We start from the raw sequence: 25246 nt of genomic DNA, 5'->3' as shown, positions 1-25246 counted from the left end.
TATTTTCTTCATCAGTATAGTGTGAGTGAAATGCAACTCAATGGTCAGTTGGTGATCAGAGGAAGTTAACACCCACAGGATGAGCTGATGGTGTTAAAAAGAAGAACTTTAATTATAGAGTGAAGAGAAAGACTGACAGAAACAGAACATGGCTGATAAGTGTCACATGTGTCTGCTGGGACGGATCATTATCTGTGCACTTCTCACAGGTAAAGACATCTGTTTAAGTTTAATTACTCTAACGTAGTGTCTGGAGTTTGAATGTGCACAATCTTATTTTGATGAAACTCATTAAGTCATTAAGCTGTTATCTCAGGGTCATGTGGAGTAAATACTGTTTTATTATTTAATGCACGTTTAGAATTGTTCAAATACTGCTGTCACATTCAGAAGTCTCTTGAAAAGCTCTGTTTATGTTAAAAGTATTATAAAGTGAAGTCTGCTGTATTCCAGAAATCAGGTTATGTTACATGTCTGTGTAAGATTATTAATACATAAACCGATAATTAAACTTTTGGAGTATGTAGCCATAGCAACCCATTCTCTGCACATTACTGGCTCTGGAGCAGGTTTTGTTCTGAGATGAGTTTACTTTAGATGTTTTCAGCACATGTGTCTCCTGTTAATGAGGGCCCAGGTCATGTGATCGATGTCGCACATTATATATATTTATATATAAATTAAATTAAATATATTTTAATTATATATATATATATATATATATATATATATATATATATATATATATATATATATATATATATTATATTATATTATATAAAGTCCGATAACATAAAGCAATGATTATTTACTCATTTTCTTATTTTTTGTTCTCATCTCACAGTATGAATCTGCATTCAAAAGGATTTTTGCATTTCTATAATAATAATAATATTAATAATAATAAAAAGCATCATACATCTCACCTTATAACAAATGCGTTAATTAAAAAAAATAAAAAATAAAATGAAACAGGCCAGTTTTATAAAGCAGGACAAATTATAAAGAAAAAAAAAAACACAGTAGATTGAAAAGAACCAGATGACAGAAAATTAAAGGATGCAAGAAGTTAGAGCTAGTGAGTGGCGTACACAGACCTCTGTAGGGGCAAAAATGGTGTTATGAGGGCACAATCGTAGACTGGGGGATTTTGGGGGCTTTGGTTGATGATGGTTGGGTGGGTGGGTAGTATGTATTGGTTTGTTAGGGTGGGCGATATGGCAAAAATGTCTTGGGACAACATGTAAGTGAATAAACAATGACAGAAATAAAATTTTAGGGTGAACTATATCTTTAATTACAGTCGACAGCATGTTCAGTACTGTCCCTTTAAAGGGGTGATAAAACACGATTTCACTTTTCTAACTTTAGCTAGTGTGTAATTTTCCTGTTTGAGCATAAACAACATCTGCAAAGTTACAACGTTCAAAGTTTTAAGCAAAGGGAGATATTTGCTTTTAAAGAAATCCATTTCTAAGGACTACAGCAAACGACCGGTAGGGACTACACGACATTCCTCCAGGGTTGCTGACGTCACTAAGCCCAATATTTACATAAACCCCTCCTCCGAGAATAATAGATTAGGTGGGGGGCGAGGCCATTTTATATTGCTGTGGAGATTGAGAAGAGTTGTTGTATGCTGGAGTATTTTTGCCGCGATGCCAACGAAACGCTGTTATTTTCATCCGGATTGCAGGTCCACTTTGTTCAGCCTTCCCAGGGACGGGGAAGTTAGGGATCAATGGTTAAAATTTATTTTTAACTCGGTCCCTCAAAATTATTACCCAAATCTCGCTCTCTGTGCTGCACATTTTACGGAGGAAAGCTTCCACAATCTTCGCGAGTTCAATGCAGGATTCGCCCAACGGCTTGTCCTGAAAGATGGAGCAGTTCCAACTTTAAAAACAGAAGCTGTTTACGGGCCACAAGCTGTAAGTATGACTTATTTTTCGTCGATGTGTTTTACTGTATTGGTTTGTATTGCTATTGGCTGTATTGCTAATTGTGCGTTGTATCAAGGAAGTGAACAAATAACAACGCTGTTTGGCTCTGCAAACCAGTTAGTTAAATGCTTATTCATACTTAATGCGACAAACACCCTAACGTTACGAACTTTTTTTCTTAATCTCAACAACGAACTTGGAATTAGTGTATATTATTCTTTGATTAGAGCGTTTATGTATTGTTTATCTACATGTTTGTTTATCTGCAGACATGCTAAACATGGTTCTGTGTTTGATTTGGCTACTATAGTAAAGCCAATGTTTTTGGTTAATAGTTATAGCGACAGATATTTGGTTATAAGCGTTCTAAAAATACAAAAGTAATGATTCCATTCAGTACCGATTACTATAGATCTTCACTCTTTAATCAAAAAAATCCCTTTGAGGACTAATACAATTTGTCAGAACAGTCATATGAAAATCTTGCTTATGAAGCTTATTTTTTGTGGTCCAATGATTATTATCCAGTAATTTTTTCTTACTATTTTTACATGTCAAACGTATGTTTTAAGCTGTAATTTGATCATTGATTACATATTGTCATTATTTCTTGCAGACAACATCTCAGCAGGGTGCGAGTTCCCAAGAGCTCCCCACTACATCTACACTTCATGAAGTTGGATGTCAGTCAGACCCTATAGAGACCGAAACTGTAGCCACAGAGATAAAGCCGAAGATGCGATCAGTGGGTACACAACTTTCAATGGGTACATTGAGCAGTTTCCACTTAAGGAGCAAAGGTATGAAATACAGACATTAAATGTGTTTGTGTTACTTTATCATATGCAGTTCTAGTACATATTGTCTTTTTTTTATTATAATTGTCATACCGGCTACTGAAACGTATGTGTATTAGAAAGTGGCTTATGTTTATCACTGTAAAAAAAATTGTAATAGCATGACCGATGGTTATGAGTAATTGTATTTTTACTTTTTTTATTTGTACTTTTAGGCATTCAGGCAACATATTATGGTCATGATGTGGGCACCCAAACAACTGACATGTTTCCTGATGTGCAGCTGTCTTCAACACCAGTAAGGGGCTCAGTCTTCAGGCCCAGTAAGAGACCTCGTCTGGTGTTCGATGAGGAAGAAGAATCAGAATTAAATGTCGAACCCACTGATTCCACATATAACCCAGATTCTGTTGTCACTGAAGAATCAGAATTGGCGTAAGATATAAATACATATTTACGCACTTTTTTACTAATACATTTGTGTTTAAAAATATATATAAAACATGAAAGCAATTTTCTAATATTTATTCTTTTTATATTGCCTTAGGATAGATCCACAGCCCGACCACAGCGATAACAAATACATTGTTTTTGAAAGCTGTCTTCGAGAGCTGTTTGTGTCCTGTCCAATTTTTAAGACAAAGTGTGTTGTCCAGAGCAGACGAAGGGGGACTTTTGTTGCATTCACCCAGCTTTGTGAAAAGTGTAACTACTACAGACAGTGGCAGAGCCAGCCCATTGTTGGGAGTACCCCACTTGGAAACCTGCTATTGTCTGCTGCAACGTATTTTACCGGTGGATCTTTTAAACAACTAGAGAAGGTATTACAATTTACAATAAAAAAATCACAAAAAAATACTGTGTTGTTTCAGTATGTAAACAACAGCAACAAGCAGGCAGGCAACAACAACTGAAGGACAGGCTGTGTATAAGTTCGTTTTTCCAAAGTCCAAAAAAGGGGAATGCACAGCAAAGCCAGTGAAAATAGAACCAACATACAGTAAGTTGTAAAATGTTTTATTAACAATAATATAACAAAAGCTATAATGAAGTAAATATAAGCTTACAAAAATATTTATAAATATTACACAAATGTTAATTATAAAACAAAGGTAGATTATTTATCAGTAATTATATAAACCCATAGATGGACTCAGTATTGAGCCGTATTGCAGTATTGATTATGAGCCTTCTGTTACATAAAGTCTTTGTGGACCCCAAGCCATATGCGGAAGAGCTACATGCAATCCCCATTCCACCTCCTCTGTCATCACAGTATGAAAAACCTTCCAAAGAAGAGGTGATTGCCCAGCGTGTGTCACGATTCAGTCGAGGGGTGGCCGGAACCCAACATACTGTCCCGCTGGATCAGGAAACTGTAGGCGGATCCGGTTAACAACACATGAGGGGATGACAACCCTCACACTACGTCCTAGGTAGCCCCAGCACCAGCTGACAAAGCTGCGATAGGCCAGATAACGGAAGCGCTTATGGCAGGAACAGAAAACCTCAATATTGTGTATAAAACCAGTGGTATATTGGAAACATGTATATGTGATGTGAAAATATGTTTGATAAAAATTGATATTTTGATTTAATGTTTGTCTTTGAATAACATGTATTGTGTAAATATATATATATATATATATATTTGTTTTTTATTTATATTATTTTTCACAACATAATTTCATTAAATTTAATAAATACTTACTCCTCTTCATTTCTGCGTCTCACTGGTCCATAGTCGGCTCTGTAAATATTATTGATATTTTGCAAAGTATACGGATTTAAGCAGTTTGGTTCAAAACCTGGATGCTCAACCATACATTTAGGAGGGTCTGGAACCTCCATCATTCGTTTTACAACCTAAACAGTAATGTAAGACAATGAGAACATACTGTACAATTAACCTATGTTCATCTTTTAAATATGAAAAAAGGATTATACAGAACTATTAACACGTTATGCATAATTTTGGTACTAGCTTATTACACTACCTTCTGTATTTCTTTGCAGCAGATTTTTTCCTCTTCAGTTGGCATTTTTGCACAGTTATTACATGTACACCTAATAAAATATATATATATTTTTTAAATAAAAAAGGTTCTTGAATACTTTTGTTAATAGACAAACACTTATTATTGTTATAAATTCAACATCAACTATTATCATTAGTACAATTAAATAACAGCGTATCTAAAAAAGTATTATATCACAACAATAAAAAACATAACATTCTGAAACGTCATTTAACAGCCGTTCTTGAACAGGAAATCCTCGATCATCTTCATCAAAATTTTCTGGGTCCGATACGGGCTCAAATTGGTATGGTTTTATTGACGCCATTGTTTCTAATACCCCCAAAGCACAGACTACTGGTAAAGGTAAGGGGCATGACGTTACCGAAAAACACACCCAGTGTGTTGTGATTCGCTAGTCGGTTAGCGAATCACAACACACTGGGGCAGCTAACCAATCTGAGCCCATTGCTATTTTTGTGGGACTGGCTTCATAGAACCCGGAAACCATCAGACCGTTTTACAAGGAGGGACAGAGCAGTGTAGAGTAAAGGTAAAATATATGAAAAATAATGCATTTTTTTAAAAAACGAAGCATGAACATATGTTACAGTGCACCCCACAAACACAATCAAGCCTTCGAAAAACCGTGTTTTACCACCCCTTTAAGACCTGCACACATCTACTATACAGACATGCATCGGTTTCTTTCATTTTAAACATAACCAACTGATGCTATATGTAAACCTTGTGTTTTGCCAATATTACCACAAAATATAACTTGGTTCAGTAATCAGACACAGTTTGAAGGGTTTTTAAATTTTTGTGTGCATGCTTTGTGTGCTCAGAGAAAAAAAAAACACGTCAGAACAGCACACAAATAAAACATATAAATAACCAATAGGGCTTTAAAGCAAATACGCATAAAAAAAAAAAAAAAAAAGTGCAGTGTCCCATGAGAGGGTCAATGGGGATGTTATGCTTCGGCTGAAGGTGTCCTAAGCAGAACTGTATTGTTGTGCCCCCTATCCAAATTATTATGGTAAAAAAAAAAAAAAAAAAATTATATATATATATGAAAAAAATAACATACTTTAGGGGTCAACATTTTCAAACTAACTTTAATAAAATATAAAAGAAAATAACTAAATTGTAATTAAATTGTATTATTTACAAATTACAGCTAGACAGTTGCCTACGGTCAGGGTGCGATTTGCTGGGGGGGGGAGGGGGGGGTGCGTGGGATTTCCCCCTTTCTGGTCAATGTATCCCTGCCTTTGCTTATTTTTTATTTTATTTTTACATTTACCCACCCTCAGAGTGATCAGTGCTAGTACACTAGTGGCGAGACGGATCACAAAACTTATCACGGATCCGTGGTTTGATTAGAGTCAATTTTATTTTAAAATGTGCTACTTTGGCTGGCTCATCCTCTCTGTATTCACCACTCTCCAGACTTGATCGATGTCCTGCCCACGGCTCTTTCTGATTGGTTACACCTCATGAGTAAAAGCATATCAACACTTACGAGTAGTGATGGGATTTATGGCTCTTTGAGGGGATCCGGATCTTCGCGATCCGTTCCTTTCAAAGAGCCGTTCAAAAGAATGGCTCTTTTGGCTCTTTTTAAATATTTAGTCAGTTTTAAGAAGCCAGCTTGGGAGCATCTCAGTTTATCCTGGAAATAATCACTGGGAGGTATTATGAGGTGAGATTTGTAGTCAAATAATTAAAGCTCAGATATCACACACCAATATCCGAGTTTGAATTATTCTGAAATATTGATTATTACCTCATTTCTCATGTGTCGACTATATTCCATAGGGTTGCACAAATCCCTCTGCTTAGACAGTGACATCATTATTTTGATTTACCTTTAGTACAAAGTGTGTGTGTGTGTGTGTGTGTGCGTGTGTGTGTGTGTGTGTGTGTGTGTGTGTGTGTGTGTGTGTGTGTGTGTGTAAAACTACGTTGACTTATGTTATTCATACAATACCTACTCACAAATAAACATAAAAAACAAAGCCGGCTGCAATGAATTTCTGTGCAAAACAGCTTTTACTACAAACACTTCCACACAAGAACATTGTTATCACACAAGAACATTTTGATAGAAAACTAATTTTTTTTTTTAAGTAGATAAAATTAGAATAAATAAAATGGAAATGTCTACATACTACATACTATTACTACTGTAAACTTTGCAAATAGGACATCAGCCCCTTCAAGTCAATGAACAATAACAAAGTGGGCTGCAATGAATGTCTGTGGAAAACAGCTTTTAGTGAAACATTTCTATACAAGTACAGTATCACAAAAGAACATTTTTAATGATTTTAAAATAAGTTTTAAATGAACACAAAATGCAATGTAAATGCATGCACAACTAATAACTAATATCATCACGCTATAAAGGGTTGGCCTGCGCTGGGTGCGCCCCTCCACCTATAACTGTTCTGTCTCCTGGAGGAGCTCATTTGTATGAACACGCATAGGAAAAAAGAACGATAAAAAGAACGGCTCCTCTCCAGTCGCGACTCGGCTCCCATCGTTCATGTTTATGAGCCGTTCAAAAGAATCGGTTCGTTCGCGAACGTCACAACTCTACTTACGAGAAGGTTGAAGCTAGTCCGCTGGGCAGTGGAGTTGCTAACTTGGTGACTTTGTCGCTAGATTTAAGCAACTTTTTTTTCCTAAAAAGTGACTAGCGACTAATCTAGCGACTTTTTGGGCAATCATTATTTAGTCTCCAAGACTCTCTGGTGCTGCCGCACGAGTGCGAGCTCTCTCTCTTTCCCAGCGCGAGTCTCTCTCTCTGCATCTGCTGTGTTCAGGGAGCGCAGAGAGTAGCAGCACTTTCAGTAAAAAAAAAAAATAATACCTCTAAGTCTATTTTACAAGCAAGTATAGCCCATATCAGTCACAGCACAACCACTGATTTTACCGTATGTGTATTTTATTTCATTAGTGCAGATTAATGTTTGAGAGCTAGTTATGTCCTAGTCGTAATGGACCGAGTTTCAGTTATTATAATATACATTCCGTTGTCTGACAACAGAAACATTAAAATATAGTAATAAAAACAGTTTTATTGAGAATTAAATTGAATGGCTAAATTAAATTGCAGTATGTGAGTATAGGGAGGCAGGGCCGTCACTAGTGGGGTGAAAGGCGGTGACGATTATAGGGGCCCACGGCTGAGGGGGGGTCCCTGGCGATCTCAACCGACTGGCTGAGGCCAGCCTAAAAGACAGTTGACAGACCACTACTGTTTGTGGTCCCGAAAGCTTACGATTTTCACATGTTTTTAAGTCTTACAACTTATCGGTTAAAACATTAAAAAGAGTTTAAGCATTCAAACACAAGATGCGGAAAAGCTGAACTGAGTAGCTGGTTACTTGCGTGCTGTGATCGGTGAGCAAGCGGAGAGAGAGCGTGTATCACGGACAGCGACACTGAACCGAGCTCTCTTTAGCAAAGTTCTCCTCGAAGTCCCTCCTGCACCTGAACGAACAAATATAAATCGCAGTTTGAACAAACAAAAGGATGTGTAAGAGCACAATTCAGTACTCGCGGTGATCTGGTGTTCAGGGCTCACGCAGAGAGAGGCGTCTCAAAACACTTGAACACTGAATCTGCCTCTTTCTGCTCTTGTGTGCTTGTGTGCTCACCAAACTCTTTTGCCGACAAATACATACTAATATGTCAAAATACCCGTCTTGGAAAGGATGTTCGAAAAAGCTGTTGTTTATGTCTTAAGTGAAAGTAAACAGTTTAGAAGAAGATCGGATGTGTATTATAGTGGATGCATTCATTGTCTCTTAAAGTGACCGTTCCTAATTTAGCTTCTAGCTGTTGTAATGTTAATCCAAGAATATGAAAGAAAGAAAATTACTCACTGTTCTTGACTGAATTACTCTATAGTTTTAACAATAATTTATGCACAGTCAAACCAACAATTATTCAGACACCAGATATAATTTTTGATATAAGGTGCAGGACACTATAATACATTTATGCAAGCGAGTATAGCAAAATAAAGCAAATTATGACATATACCAAAAGTTCTTCATACAGTACAGTATTACTACTGCTACTACTACTACTACTACTAATAATAATACAATTGGGACCAAAAATTATTCAGCACCATATAAAGCACCATGATTTGCTCATACATGTTTTTTTCATGAATTGCTAATGCAACCTTTTCACACCCCAGACTGAACAAAATTATGTCACAGCGCGGTAGAGACGGCGCCGTGGAAAGAGCAAGGTCTGGGTCCAAATGCAGGGAAGAGACACTTTATTATAAAAAAGAACAAAAAGGCCAACAAGGCAAAACAAAACTGGCATAAACACGATCACTGGGAAACCACACACAACTCGAGAAACACTATAGAAATCACCATCAACATTAACAAGCACAATTAATCCAGGCAGGCAGTGTGGTGTGAATGAGGAGAATATATGTTCGTGAACAAATGGAGATCAGCTGTGTGTGTCTAAGTGAGTGAGTGGATGCAACAGGTGTACCGAGTGAACCAGGTGTATAGTGTACGGTGAATGAGTCCGGGAGATGGGGAAGGGGAGGAACACCGGGTCCGGACTCATGTAAGCATTGCTTGGGAATTTTTCAACTAAGTATTGATAGTTGTGTAAATATTGTCATACTAACAGCTGTCTGAAGTTTTGGTTGATTGTAATTCATTACATACATTACACATACATACATTATCAAAATGATTTTTTTCTGACAGTTTAACTTGAGTTCTTGTCATATTTTATTACCATTTTCCAAATTATAGCAAATAAACTGTGATAATGTTAGAAATGTTGAAGCTGTCTGAATAAATTTTGGTTTGATTGTATATTGATTTTTTTGAGTGAAGACTATACAGTGCTATTTTACATTTACTTATTCGGTTTCTGTACCTGGACTCTTACACACTTGAAAAAAAAAAACTTAAATGTAAATGTTTATTGTGTAAATAGCACAAATAAATAAATAGAACAAACATAAAAATTAAACAATTTCAAACAGGGCCCACTGATTCAACATGCACCGGGGCCCGCAAACCCCTGCTACGGCCCTGTAGGGAGGCAATACAATACCACGCACTTATGTCATAAATATGTTAATTAGTGCATGAGTCATCAAGTTCATGTTCTCATTATTTATTTTTATTTATTTTTATGAATTAAAATGTTTCAAAGCACCCCCCCCCCCCTGTTTTTTTTTTCACAAATCGCACCCTGCCTGCGGCTATGATTTTACTAATACAGTTTATAGTCTCAAGCATTCAGAAATGACACAAGAACATTTTACTTCAATAAAGACAAGGTTTAGTCTTTATAAGAGTTGTGATGTCCACATTTTTGTTGAAGAAATTATAGAGGCTAGCATTTCTATCACAAAAAAGGTGGCTAAAAATGAAAGATTAAGTGGATATTTGAATGAAATGTTTGGTCAGTATTAAACGGGGATTTGTTCGTCCTGTAAGTGTTTCAACAGCAGTTATCAGTTATGTAATTGTATTACATTATACATTTTAACAGTGTTATTCAATTATTATTAATTAACCAATCATTATCACCTCATTGTTTTTATATAATGCATTTTATGGCATTTTAAAAGGTTGTTGTTCACTTAGGTCTGTTTTTTTTACACAAAAATGATCTGAGTACTTCGTAAATGTATTATTTGAAGGCATTTGAAGTAGCAAAGCCATTGTTAATTTGTAGTTATCATTGCTACAAGAAACTTTTTTTTTTCATAGTAAAATTATGGTCAATTTTCAGAAGGGAACATGGAAACTCATAGAATATTAAGGCATATGTAGCGGTGTTATTATCATCGACATTAAAACACATTATGAACTTAATTTTATCAAATTCAAAAAGTTTAACAGGATTATAAAAGTAGCTAAAAGTGATGCACAGGCCTCATCTTGGGATTTTCTTCTTTTTCTTATCTCTGCGCCGGACTACTGTTCTCTTTTCCCGGGTGAAGTTGTCCATCAGTTCTGATCATTTACAGTCAGCCGCAAACATGAGAGCAAGCGCACGTGCGGATGCAGGAATGGTGTGTCACGTGTTCTTTGCCTGTCTACTATCTTCACCGTAAAACACATTTTTTTATATTTTTATATTTATTGTTTATATATGTTCATGTTCACATGCTTATTTACGTACACGTATATCTATATAAAACGAAAGGTGTTTTTTTGTTTTTGAGTAACTGTGTACTCTGCGTGTAGGGAGCTGCGGTACTGCATGTAAGTCTCAGTCAGTCTATGGTCACAGTATATAAGTTCTTCACTGCGCGTCTTTAGTGACAGTACTGTTTAACACCAAAAGATGGTTTAAGCTGATGCAGGCTGTGTTTTTAAGTGTTTTTAATTCAGTCACTTTTTCTTAAATGTACATTTTTTGTGTTTCCATAGTAATAAAGCTGATTGAACAAATAAGTTTTGGGCTATTCAGCAGATATTTTGGGCTTTGTATGTGTAAGTAAAACTTGTTTTCTGCAATTATACCCAATTATACAACTTGTAAAACTATGCGCATGTTATTCGTGTGAGGAGTAATTGCTAAGCAAGTTGTTGGGAACTCAGAAGCGAAGACCAGGAGAGGTTGAGATATCTTTCATACAGAAGTTACTCTTTATTGAGGACTCGCTGTGCGTCGCTGCAGTCATCCAAGTCTCACCAAAGCAATGATACTCTGGAGTTTTTATACATTCAAGTGGGAGAGATACATACAGTAGAGGTGGAGACCATTTAAACAAAGCATGCAAATGGAATACAGGGATCGGCTGATACTGGCCATTTTCCCATCTTTGATCGTATCAGTATAACAGTGTCACTTAAACACAGAGGTGCCTGACAAAAGACATCATAAAGACAAAAGGCACAGCTGTTTATTGAGTTTGGTCAGGAAGAGCATAAAAACTAAAGACTCCTGAGCTTCCTGATTTGATCTTTTAGAAATGTCATCCTTCTTACCTCATAATCTATATTTTATAAATTTGTAATCCCACCATCCTCCCGCTGAGAGTTTTAAGAAATCTCACATAATACAAATTGAAACCTTCATAAGTCCATTCTATGGCCTATATTTGTTAACATAAGCCCCATCTTGCAGACATGTAACCTGAAAAGGTTACAGACACATATTATTGTACTTATTCTGTGTTTTCCTAGATTTACTTAGGTATAATATTTATTTTTAGGACCATAACTGTTGACACATATGACATGTAGGTCGGTGTGATTTTGCCAAGTAAGAAATCAAAAATGGATCAACATCTTCTGATGATCCTAGATCAAGATTACTTTCCAAAAATACAGACTTAACCCAATCCCTACTCCTAAACCTAACCCTACCCATCATTTATTCTCAGGCCCAATCCCAATTCTACCCCTTAGCACTTCCCCTTTCCCCTTTCCCCTTCCCCCTTCCCCTCCGTTTCGCGCGTTCACGTGAAGGGGTAGGGGTGTCTCAATTCTCTTTTGGTTGGAGGGGTAGGGGTAAGGGGAAGGGCCAGATAGCCCTTCAAACAAGATTTTTCGGGACCACACTTCAAACGAAGGGGTATGAATTATCACGGCAACATGGCTGCTAGAGTGAACAAAAATGCACATAAATGTAAGCTTTTTTTGGCATAAATAAAGATTTTAACGAAAAGTAATCATTTGTTTTATGTTACATTCAATTGTGAGTTCATATTAACGGTCATGTTACTCAAAAAATGTTTGCAAAAAATAGCTAATATTTGCTAACGTCATATCATTACAGACTGAATGATAGTGCCACAGCACATGTCTGATCAGGGCGATAACTGCCATAGACTAATCCCCCCAGTAATTAGAAATCACTAAACCACTTTATCAAATATTGCCTAATCGAGAGAGAGAGAGAGAGAGAGAGAGAGAAAGAGAGAGAGAAATGGAATAAGTTGTGTTTATTCGCGTCTGTGTGTTTATCTTTTTAGAGTTTACTTAAAAACATCAATTGTATCATCTCGTCGCTGGAAAATATAATGTAATGATGAGTATTTTTCTCCTGGACAGTTTATTTTCAGTAATTTTCTCCTGTATGTGTAAGCTGCGCGATTTCCGATATCTGTGTGTGTCAGTAAGCAGCTCATTAATACAGAATGATAATTAAAGGCTCTAATGACCACCAGTCTATGTGTGCATTGAAAGAGCTAGATGACGAATGATGGCGTGTGACATCATGGTAGAGGTGTCACAATCCTTAGGGGAATATTTTCTCCGCTACCCCTTGACACTCTGTTTCAAGGGAAAAGGGGAAGGGGTATAAAATAGAATTGGGATTGGGTCTTAAAATCAGAGGGAAATGATAGCTGATTAACAACAGTGTTAAATCACCTAATCCTGATTGTAAGCCTTAAACTGACATTTCCTGAAAAGTTATCTCTCAACTCTGATTGGTTGATTGGAATGATGTTCCTGGATCAACAAGGATGTTGATCCAGGAACATGTTGTACTTGGTGAAATCATGCTCACCATGACATGGATGGTGTAATGTATTTGAGTATATGTTATAATACCTGCTGCCCAATAGAGTGTGCCCCCGTGTTGTAAGTTGTTGATCGTAAAATGGTTTTAAGTGATGATCGTATAGTATTTTTAGTGTTATTTATCTAGTGTTAAGTAATTTGACACCTATGGACCAGTTAGCTGGGGATAAATCTACTGAAAGGGGAAACCTATGAGGAAGTCTTCAGCACAGGGTTGGTCCCCGAGACCTGTTGCACTTCGGTTCTTCCCTGGGCTCCTCACTGGTCTGTGTGTGTCCTAGTCTGTCCCTGTAGTTGGTGTGCAAACTTTACTGTACAACATCTCCATTCTCTAATGGAACATCAGTCATAACAAACATCATTACCCAAAAAGGATAGGTGAGTGACTGAAGTGTGCTGTAATATAGTTTTGAAGGCTGTGAGTGTACGTAACGTTTTTTTCAATGGAAGGAAGTGACAGTCAGCTTCCTGTAGTTTTATTTACAAAGGATATTTCATCTTTGTTGTACATTACTGGGGAAGTTAAAGGGGGGGTGAAATGCTATTTAATGCATACTGAGTTTTTTATCCAATTTAGTTGGATTCCCATGCTAAACATGGACAAAGTGTCAAAAATTAAGTTGTACGTTTGAAGGAGTATTTTTGGAACAGTTCCGGTTCGTCACAAGTTTCGGAAAGTTTTTTTTTTTTTCGAGTATGGGTCTGTGTGACGTTAGATGGAGCGGAATTTCCTTATATGGGTCCTGAGGCACTTCTGCCAGAAGAGCGCGCGCTCCCGTATAGCAGAGCAATTCACTGATCAGAGCGAGAGACCGAAATGTCACAAAAGAAGTGTGTTTTCGGTTGCCAGGGCAAGACAACCCTGCACAGATTACCTCCCCCCCCCAAAAAAAACACAAAAAAAAACCGCATTAAGGGACCAGTGGATGGAGTTTATTTTTACAGAGCATCAACGGAGTTGTGCAAGTGTTTTTGTTTGTTCCCTGCATTTCGAAGATGCTTGTTTTACAAACAAGGCCCAGTTTGACACCGGATTTGCACATCGTTTATTTCTTAAGGATAATGCAGTCCCAACGAAAAAGGGTCACGATCGTGTGTTGGAACCGCAGGCGGTGAGTAAAACTGCTTTTGATATCTCTGTGTTGTTAACTTCGCTATAGGCGCGTAAGCACATCAAATAAACAACATGCGATGTTGGCATAAAACTGCACATTACGAATGTACACCTTAAAAAAAAAAAAGACGACATAAAGTGGAACTTAGTCATTTTCCAAAACCGCTAAGCAAATATATACAGTTTCAATACATACCACATAGAGACGTCCTGCTGTAGTCGTTGGTGCTTCTGCTCTTGTTCAATTTCAGCCTCTGGATCTGATTCTGGATCATAAATATACGGCTGTATGTGACTGTTAGCCATGGTTTGTTTTGGATGATGGTTTAAAAGCTTACTCGTGCTCGTGATTCTTTAGCTCCGCCCACACGTCATGCCTCCAGCCACTCGTGTTTTTCAGACTATATTTCTCTTATGAATATAATAAAACTAAAGACTTTTTGGAGTTATGAAGGATGCAGTACTACTCTATAGGTACTCAAGATTAACAGGATATTGAGTGAAAAGGAGCATTTCACCCCCCCTTTAAGCACTCGATAGACCTTACAGTTAACACCTGAGCAAGCTGCTCCAACAGTCAGGTGACGTGGGGAGGGGCAGCTTCAGAGTAGTAGATAGAGTAGGAGCTGAGTAAAGCTGTTCATTTCTCTTAATGTCTTGTACACGTTCATCCAGTTTCCAGTTTTACCACAGTGATGACAACTGCTCTACTTCTTAGAACTTTTCTGTATGTCTTGTCATATAACAGCAATAGCATTAGTAGCAGCAGCAATAAGTTTTCCTATTTAACATTTGTGAGAACAAGTTCGGGAGCGAGTTCAGCTTCCTGACAGCCTGATGGCTGAAGCTGTCCTTCAGTCTGCTGGTCCTGGCCTGGAGACTCTGCAGTCTCCTCCCTGATTGCAGCAGACTTGAGAAGCTGTGTGATGGGTGAGTGGGAACACCTGTGATGCAGAGGGCTTTGCGGTTGAGACGGGTTCCGTAAATGTCCTGGAGTGAGGGGAGAGAGAGACACCAATGATCTTCTCAGCTGCTCTCACTATGCTTTGCAGAGTCTTTCGGCAGGAAGCGTTGCAGGCTCCATACCACACAGTGATGCAGGTCGTCAGGATGCTCTCGATGGTGCCTCTGTAGAAGGTGTACATGATGGGGGTTGGGGCTCTAGCTCTCCTCAGTTTGCAGAGGAAGTAGAGACGCTGTTGTGATTTCTTGGAAAGTACTGAGGTGTTGTCGATCCAGGAGAGGTGCTCTGTGATGTGCACACCCAGGAACTTGGTGCTACCCATTCTCTCCACAGTCACACCAGTGATGGTCAGAGGAACATGCTGAGTGTGCGCTCTCCTGAAGTCAACAACAATCTCCCAACAGTCTCAGTGACTTAAAAAAAGGCTGGTATGAGAATTCCTCAAGCGAATAGGCATCACTTGCATTTCATTTATTTAAAAGGGTCTTAGCAATTTTAAGTATGTTTCTGCAGCTGTAACAGCAGTATGTACAGTTTTTCAGATTGCATGAAGAAAATTTAATAGCAGCAGCATGCTGTAACGACTCATCAGACAGGGAATCCATTTAGCAGGCTTTATTGAAAGACTCGAGGTCGTACAGGCGGGAATCAGGACCAGCAAACACAACAGTAGAGGTGATCAGAATCGTCGTCAAACACAAGCAGAGGTTCAGGGGAAACAGGCAAGATTCAGAGTCCAATAAACAATCCAAGGTCAAGAGGCAGGCAGCAAGGGTTCAAGAGACGATAAGCAAAACAGTACTGGTAACAGGAAATCAACCACGGGAAATAACGCTTGGAAATGTCAGCCGGAGCAAAACAAGACTTCGCGTTTGGCTGATGGAGTTGTGCAGCTTATATCTCCGTGCCAATGAGCTGCACCTGTAGGTGATCAGGGTGAGGATGCGGGGATGATGGGTAGTGTAGTGCGAATCAGTATAGGTGAGTGTGAGAGTCAGTATTCCGGAGATGGAGCCCTCTGCTGGCCAGTAGAGGGAATCACGGGGTTCGTCTCCGTGACAGAGCCCCCTCCCTGCGAGCGACTCCTGGCGCGAGATGGTAGCCGACGTCGAGGTCTACCGCGTGGTCGTGGGGCCGGTTTCTCCGGATGTAACCGATGGAACTCCGTGATGAGGTTGGGGTCTAGTATGTTGTCAGCGTTGACCCAAGATTGTTCCTCCGGACCGTACCCCTCCCAGTCGACCAGATACTGCAGGATGCGTCCTCGACGCCTGGAGTTAAGAAGTTCTCGCACTTGGTACGTTTCCTCAGTCTCGATCTGGACGGGCTGGGGACTCTGCTCACGGGACCTCCCCTCTCCCTCCTCTCCAGGGGCCACAGCGGGCTTGAGCAGAGATACATGAAAGGTGGGAGAGATGCGATAGGTGTCAGGTAATGCAAGACGGAATGAAACAGGAGTGATCTGATGTGTTATCTTGAAGGGACCCACGTACCTTGGACTTAGTTTCTTGCAGGGTAGTCGGAGACGGAGATCTCGGGTAGAGAGCCACACCCATTGTTGGGGTTGGTATACAGGCCCAGGACGACGACGGTGGTCAGCATGCTCTTTTTGATGGCGGATGGCTCGTTGAAGGTGTACGTGAGCCTGATTCCAAGTCTCCTCACTGCGTTGCAGCCAGTCCGTGACAGCGGGTACATCGGTGGGTTCCCCGGACCAGGGAAACATGGGCGGTTGATAGCCTAGGATGCACTTAAAGGGAGTTATACCAGTAGCTGGTTTGACCAGGGAGTTCTGTGCATACTCAGCCCAAAGGAGGAACCGTGCCCAATCTTCCTGGTTGGAGCTACAGTATGATCTCAGGAACCGGGTGATTTCCTGATTGAGTCTTTCGACCTGACCGTTGGATTGAGGATGGTAACCAGAGGTCAAGCTAACGTTTATGTTGAGGGCTTGGAAGAAGGCTTTCCAGAGACGAGAGGTAAATTGGGGACCTCTATCGGAGACGATATCCTCCGGTAGTCCGTAGAGACGGAAGACCCAGTTACAGAGTAGTTCGGCAGTCTGTAGAGCCGTAGGCAATTTAGGTAGAGGAATAAGGCGACAGGCTTTGGAGAAACGATCAATTACAGTCAGAACAACAGTGTTACCCTGAGGGACAGGTAGATCGGTGATGAAGTCTATTGCCAGATGGGACCAGGGTCGTTGTGGGATGGGGAGTGGTTGAAGCAATCCGGCTGGCAATTGGCGGGGAGTCTTGTGTGCATTACAGGTCTGGCATTGTTGGATGAAAGTTATGGTGTCCTTGGGTAATGATTCCCACCAGAACCGGTTCTGAAGCAGGTGAATGGTAGCCGTGATACCTGGGTGACCGGATGCGGGCAAGCAGTGCGTGTGGTTGAGAATTTGATCACGTAAGGTAGGTGGTACGTAGACTCTATCAGGAGGACAAGTTGCTGGAGGTGCGTGTTGAGAGTTGTGTTGTTGGATAAGCGTCATGATGTCCCATTGTACTGGTGCAATAACTACTTTGAAAGGGAGTATGGACTCTGGTTCGGATGGAATCTGTTCGTCTTCGTGAATACGGGATAGTGCATCTGCCTTGGTGTTCTTGGAGCCTGGACGGTAGGTAACTGAGAAGTCGAATCGAGAGAAGAACAGTGACCATCTGGCCTGCCGTGGATTGAGGCGCTTGGCTGAGCGCAAATACTCAAGGTTTTTATGATCGGTTAGTACGGTGAAGGGAAGGTTGGCCCCCTCCAGCCAGTGTCTCCACTCTTCGAAGGCCGCTTTCATAGCGAGAAGTTCACGGTCTCCCACGTCGTAGTTACGTTCAGCAGCATTGAGTTTGCGGGAGTAAAAGGCACATGGGTGGAGTTTACCGGTAGAACCCTGGCATTGGGAGAGAATAGCCCCGATACCAGTGTTGGAGGCATCCACCTCGACGAGAAACTGGAGATATGGGTCAGGATGATGGAGTATGGGAGCGGTCACAAACCTTCTCTTTAGTTCCTGGAAAGCTTGAAGAGCAGCTTCAGCCCAGTGTAGCCGATGGGCTCCTTTCTTGACCATAGACGTGAGGGGACTAACCACAGAGCTGAAGTTCCTGATGAAACGGCGATAGAAATTAGCAAACCCCAGAAAGCGTTGAAGCTCCTTTAGTGTCCTTGGTACTGACCACTTGAGAACGGCATTGACTTTGCTCTCATCCATGGCGACCCCCTCTGGGCTGATGACGTACCCCAGGAAGGTGGTGGAGGTGGTATGAAATTCACATTTTTCCGCCTTAGCATAGAGTTGATGTTCAATGAGTCTTTGCAGCACAGCTCTCACATGTTGGACATGTTCCTCCAGGGTATCTGAATAGATTAGGATATCGTCAATGTATATGATAACAGTTCTATTTAGCATGTCTCTGAAGATGTCATTGACAAAGGATTGGAAAACCGAAGGACTATTGACCAGTCCAAACGGCATCACCCGGTATTCGTAGTGCCCATTGGTGGTTGAGAAAGCTGTCTTCCACTCGTCCCCCTCCCTAATGCGGATGAGGTTGTATGTGCAGCGCAGATCCAATTTGGTGTAGTACTGTGCAGTACGTAACTGCTCTAAAGCAGAGGGCACCAGTGGTAGAGGATATCGAAACTTTACTGTTATTTCGTTGAGTCCACGATAATCGATGCAAGGGCGCAGACCTCCATCCCTCTTGCGGACAAAGAAGAAGCCAGCTGAAGCAGGAGAGGTGGATGGACGTATAAACCCCTTCTCCAGCTCCTCCTTGATGTACTTGGCCATAGCTTCTGACTCGGGTAATGATAACGGGAATATTCGACCCCGGGGTGGTGATGAACCTGGAATGAGATCAATGGCACAATCATAGCTGCGATGTGGTGGTAATGTGTTTGCCTGTACCTTGCTGAAGGCGGTGACGAGATCGTGATACTCTTTGGGCAGATTGGGAATGCTGGTGGTCTCCGAGTCTAATGTGACGACTTGTACCGTCATGGGAGAGATGGTCGAGAGGCATGATTTCTGACACTGGGTGCTCCATCTAAGAATTTGTCCTTCTCTCCACGACACCTGAGGATCATGCAGTCTGAGCCAGGGCAATCCCAAAATAACAGGGGTGTTAGATACAGGAAGCACGTAGAACTGAATGGTTTCTTGGTGTAGCAGGCCGGTTAACATTTGGAGATCTTGGGTGCGGTGAGTGATCAACCCAGACCCCAAAGGGCGCCCATCTATTGTGGCTACAGACAGAGAATTAGTGCATGAAATTAAAGAGATGTTATTCCCTCTGGCAAATTCCTCAGAGATAAAATTCCCAGCTGCTCCTGAATCAAGTAAAGCAGTGGTGGCTATTTGAACACTGTCGGTCTTGATTATCAGAGGGACTGACACACAGTTAGAAGGTAAACTCACCGACTTCGGAGTGTAAGAAGAGCGGCGATTGGGACAAGTGATTCGTAGGTGTCCCGGAGAGCCACAGTAGAGACAGAGTCGGTTAACCCTGCGGCGGTGACGTTCCTCCTCAGTCAGATGATAGGAGTTTATCTGCATGGGCTCTGTAGTTTCTACGGGTAGCGTTACCGCAGCGGGGAAGAGGCGTGGAGCACTGACACGGCGAGAGCGTTGCAGGTTATCAATGGTTATGGTAAGTGAAATAAGATCACTCAGAGTTCTCCCCTCATCACGGCAAGCGAGTTCGGTTTGCAGTTCGTGATTAAGCCCCTTGCGAAACAATACCTTCAGCGTGTCACTCACCCATGACGTCTGAGCAGCCAAAGTGCGAAAGTTCAAGGCATATTCCGCTGCTGTTAATCCTCCCTGCGATAATTCAAGCAACCGCTCACCTGCTCCTTTCCCCTCTCGGGGGTGATCAAACACCTCACGGAAACGTATCAGAAAGACAGTGAAAGTAGTGAACGCCGTTCCCTCCTCGCGCCATACCGCCGTTATCCATTCCAAAGCTCTTCCCGTTAATAATGAACACACGAAGGCGATCTTACCAGCATCAGTGGTGTAAAGGGTTGGTTGTTGTTCAACGAACAGCGAGCACTGTAGTAAGAAGCCCTTACACTTGGTAGAGTCCCCGTCAAATTTCTCCGGGTAAGCCAGTCGAGGATTAACGTGAGTTGGCGTTCCTGCCATGTGGGAAGCGGTGACCGCTGCAGATGGGGTTGACGTCACGGCAGGGCTGTGGAGGTTTTGAACAGCCTTTACCAGTTCCTCCGTGACGGAAGTGAGACGATTCAATTGATGTTGATTAGCAGCGATCTGATTTGCCTGGGCTGCCATGGTCGCACACAGATGATCGTAAGCCGCTGGATTCGATTGTGGCGAAGTCTTCTGTAACGACTCATCAGACAGGGAATCCATTTAGCAGGCTTTATTGAAAGACTCGAGGTCGTACAGGCGGGAATCAGGACCAGCAAACACAACAGTAGAGGTGATCAGAATCGTTGTCAAACACAAGCAGAGGTTCAGGGGAAACAGGCAAGATTCAGAGTCCAATAAACAATCCAAGGTCAAGAGGCAGGCAGCAAGGGTTCAAGAGACGATAAGCAAAACAGTACTGGTAACAGGAAATCAACCACGGGAAATAACGCTTGGAAATGTCAGCCGGAGCAAAACAAGACTTCGCGTTTGGCTGATGGAGTTGTGCAGCTTATATCTCCGTGCCAATGAGCTGCACCTGTAGGTGATCAGGGTGAGGATGCGGGGATGATGGGTAGTGTAGTGCGAATCAGTATAGGTGAGTGTGAGAGTCAGTATTCCGGAGATGGAGCCCTCTGCTGGCCAGTAGAGGGAATCACGGGGTTCGTCTCCGTGACACATGCATTCATATTCAATGTTAGAAATAATATTAGCAACAGGAAGTCAAATTGTTGCTTATATAGCAGCAGCAGCAGAAAGTACTTTTTAGTTGCTGACAATTCAGTGATAATGCATGGGGTAAGTAACTCTTAAGTGAAATAGTCATTTTTAATTGTGTTTGCTCGTTTATAGAAAAATAAAAACTTATCATAGAAATTCTAAGTATATTCATGCAATAGTATGCATATCTATTCAGATTGCTAGTTAATAAAATTTTATAGCAACAGCACACAACAATTTCAGATGAAATTAGAAATATTAGCAGCAGTCCGCATGTCAATCCAGTTATTGTTGCTATAGCAGCTGCAACAGAAAGCACATTTAGTTGTATGAAATGTCTGTGATAAGATAACACTTGGATGGTACTGAACTTTTTAGGTGAAATGAGTATTTTATTACTTTGCTATTCAATTCAGCAGGTTTTACAGAACTCTTCAAAGTGGAATAAGCATTAATTGGTTGGTTTTTGTTATTTGTAAAGGGGCAGTAGCAATTCTAAATACTTTTGTGCAGCACCCAGCATGCATTGCTATTCAGATCGCAATGTAGAAACTTTTATGTATAGCAAAATCAGTTATGCTATAACACAGTTACTATAAAAGCAGACAACTACATTTAAATAAAGTCACTGTAGTGTTCTGTTCAAAACCATCTGGAACAAGCCATGCCTTTATCAATGATGTGTTCATACAATGCAAACATTATCGTTCTTAATATGCAATATGAAAATCTTTAAATAATCAAAATAAATGAGCAGCTGCTTTTGATGGCAGAATTAGTCCCATGCATATGACATCACAACTACAGGCTGTTCAATGATTTATTATTTCACCAAATATGATGTTAGCTTATTAATAGGTTAAAGGTAAGTATTTCCATTGCTTTCGTCAGTGAACTTTAATGAAAAAAAAAAAAGACATATCTTAAATGACAAAATAAAGAGTCTGAATCAGGTGGTTTCTGGGGGTTTCTTCATCAATCAGCTTACAGTGTGATTCCTGTTTGTTAATGACACAGAGTGAGTGTTTCTACCGAGGTAAGTTTCAGCTATTGGCTTAGGCACACAGGTATTTAGGTCATTAGTTAAATAAACCTAAGGGTTCAACACCCAGGTTCAGTTAATTTATCTGGGCTCCATTAGCCCAGAAACACTTAACTCCGGTCTCTACACAGTTGTAGTCCTCTAGCGTTAAACCATTTGTAAAAGCCGGCACAGACTCACACCAATAGCAAACACACGTTCTCACGGTTCTCCGGAGCAGCAGCATTACGTGTCTTGACAATAGATCTGCTTGTTCTGTGGGGAGGGGGGGTTACCTTATATTTCTTCCGCCTATAGGGATTGTTTTAAACATATATTGTATAGCAGCAGCATACATACAACATTTCATAGCATATTTGTGGACACTGTTTTAGATGTAGTGTGAGCACAATTAAAATCATAGATTTGATATAATAATGGTAAAATTAAATTCAAAGGGATACTTATTAATCTCTCAAAACATTTAAATTGAAAATATTTTCATTTTTAAACCCACAGTTACAGAAGCTGGATATGTTTTGTCCCATGTCTCAAGAATCATTGATTTCATAATTAAGTCATTAACCCACATTATTATTATCATTAGTGTTATTATTATTATTATTATTATTATTATTATTATTATTATTGTTGTTGTTGATGTTGTTGTTGTTGTTTATTGTAACTATTATCATCGTTGTTGTTTTTATTATTATTATCTGTAGGTATCAGTGGAGCAGAAGTGACTCGTGTGTTCTTCAGTTCTGGTGAAGATGTCCGTCTGTCCTGTAATAATGCTCTTCCTGGCTGCACATCAACTACATGGATCTATGGCAGACCGTCAGGGACAGGGACAGTTGAACTGATTGCTGGAGGAGTAAAGAAGACTGACACAGAGAGACACGAGAGACTGAGTCTGGGCTCTGACTGCTCTCTGAACATCAAGAAAGTCACAAAAGAAGATCGTGGACTTTACCTCTGCAGACAATATGTGAATGGACAACAACATGGAGATGATGCACGTGTTTTTCTGCATGTTCTTCATGGTCAGTGTTTCTGTGAATATTATGAATATATGTTGAATTAAACAGTAATATTGTCATGTAATCTCTGTCTGATTTTCTGTTTCAGTGTCTTCATCATCCTCACAGTCTGAGATCAGATCAGGCCGCTCTCTGACTCTCTTCTGTCAGTTATATTATTATTATTATGATCGAGTCTCTTGTGATGCTTCAGTCCGTTCTGAGGGTCTTGATCTGATCTGGGTGAATCAGGCTGGTGTGAATCTGCAGACAGACTCCAGATTTCAGATCTCATTCTCCTCTGAACAGTGTCTCATCTCTCTGACTACAACACTCCTGAATGAAGATCACAACAGAGAGTGGAGATGTCAGCTTAAACACAGAGATCAACTGAAGACCTCAGCCACATATACTGTCAAGTATCCAAGTAAATGATTTATATGAACAATTACTCATCAGTCATTTAAATATGATGGTAGTCTATGACGTATCTGAACATTCATCTTTTCCAGCTCCAAGCGAAACAAATCCACCGTCTCCAGTCACCAGCTCTAAATCAGCTTCAGCTCCTACACAAGCAGGTCCAGAATCAGCTGTTAAGATCAATGTTTACTGTGACCTGAAGACCTCACTCAGATACACTGACATGTGTTCAGATAACAACACTACATTTCTTTAACCCCGCAAACTGACACACGCTCACTTCAGTATATTATGATTAACTCATGATCTGATCATCACAAACTATATAAGACTCATAAATAGATATTTTACCACGGTTTGTTGTTAATGATTATGTAGAAACACTAATAGATTAAAAGTCCCATTGTTTGTGCTTTTTTGAAGCTTTGATTGTGTTTACAGTGTGCAAGATTTTTTTGCACAGCCATAACATCTAGTTAACAAAGTTAAACAGCGTTGCCCTTTGTGTAATAAGTTACAGAAACTGTTAAACGCACCAACTTAAATAATAAAATACATTTACCTAATGGACCGGTTGTGGTCCATTAACAATGCCTTCTCCAGACAAAGAGGGAACTGCTCCATCTTTCAAGAATAATCTTTGTGCGAATCCGGCATTAAACTGATTGAGATTGAGGAAGCTGTTGTCAGCAAAATGAACTGCACATAGTTTTACATGTGGATTATAATGTTCGGGAACCGAGTTAAACATAAATTGTAACCATTCATCTCCAAGTACAGCGTCCCTGGGAAGCCAAAACAAAGATGATTGGACTTGAAAATAACAGCGTTTCGACGACATGGTGACAAACACAAATGCAGCTCTTCCTCTTCTTTGTCGGAGCGCAACAAGACCACGCCCCCTTTTTGTGAATTCATGTGGGCGGAGCTTAGTCACAAAACTGTTTTAGTGATGTCATTACTGCAGGAACTAGAGGGCTGTAGTCCTAACAGGTCGTTCGTTGTAGGTGAATTCTGTTAAATAAAATATCTCGCTTGGCATTGAACTTTGAGCTTTAGAATTGTTCAGATATTATTTATACTCTAACAACAACATTACACACTAACTAAAGTATAAAACATTGGATCATGAAGAAGGGGACCTTTAAATTAGAGTGCACCTCAAAACATATACATCATAACAGTTCTGACCTTTGTCAAATGTTTTTTTTTTTTTTTTTCGTTTACTTTTTACCTAACAGGTTTTCATAATCTTCATAAATTATGTTTATAATTTGAAATCTTAAAACCTCAAAATTCATCCTAACAAAAAAATAATAATAAAAAATTAATAAAAAAATATGTTACTTTGATATCTTTTAGCAGGCTCTTCCCTTTAGTGGGGGTGTCATATTACAAAATGTATTACAGTCTTTAAAGGGACACTAAGTAGGAATTACTCCCATCTAGTGGTGAAATTGTATTTTGCATTCAAACTAATTTTGCTCTCCAGCGCCTCGCTTTTTCAAATGCGCGTTGCA

The 25246-nt window shown here is 40.1% G+C and overlaps 2 protein-coding genes across 2 annotated transcripts; both read left to right on the top strand.

Annotated features, from left to right (window-relative positions):
* Positions 1-139: 139 nt before the first annotated feature.
* On the top strand, positions 140-24001 carry LOC113106578 (uncharacterized). The gene is made up of 4 exons (XM_026268658.1): positions 140-209; positions 23007-23327; positions 23413-23730; positions 23816-24001. The coding sequence occupies exons 1-4, from the start codon at positions 149-151 to the stop codon at positions 23980-23982; spliced, it is 867 nt and encodes a 288-aa protein (XP_026124443.1). The 5' UTR covers positions 140-148; the 3' UTR covers positions 23983-24001.
* On the top strand, positions 1328-3977 carry LOC113106577 (uncharacterized). The gene is made up of 5 exons (XM_026268657.1): positions 1328-1931; positions 2560-2743; positions 2956-3175; positions 3288-3740; positions 3946-3977. The coding sequence occupies exons 1-4, from the start codon at positions 1659-1661 to the stop codon at positions 3652-3654; spliced, it is 1044 nt and encodes a 347-aa protein (XP_026124442.1). The 5' UTR covers positions 1328-1658; the 3' UTR covers positions 3655-3740; positions 3946-3977.
* Positions 24002-25246: the final 1245 nt, after the last annotated feature.

The sequence above is a fragment of the Carassius auratus genome, chromosome 7, assembly GCF_003368295.1.
Source record: "Carassius auratus strain Wakin chromosome 7, ASM336829v1, whole genome shotgun sequence".
Classification (NCBI taxonomy): domain Eukaryota; kingdom Metazoa; phylum Chordata; class Actinopteri; order Cypriniformes; family Cyprinidae; genus Carassius; species Carassius auratus.
The sequence above is the reverse complement of the archived record's forward strand: the minus strand, read 5'-3'. Positions and strand labels throughout refer to the sequence as shown.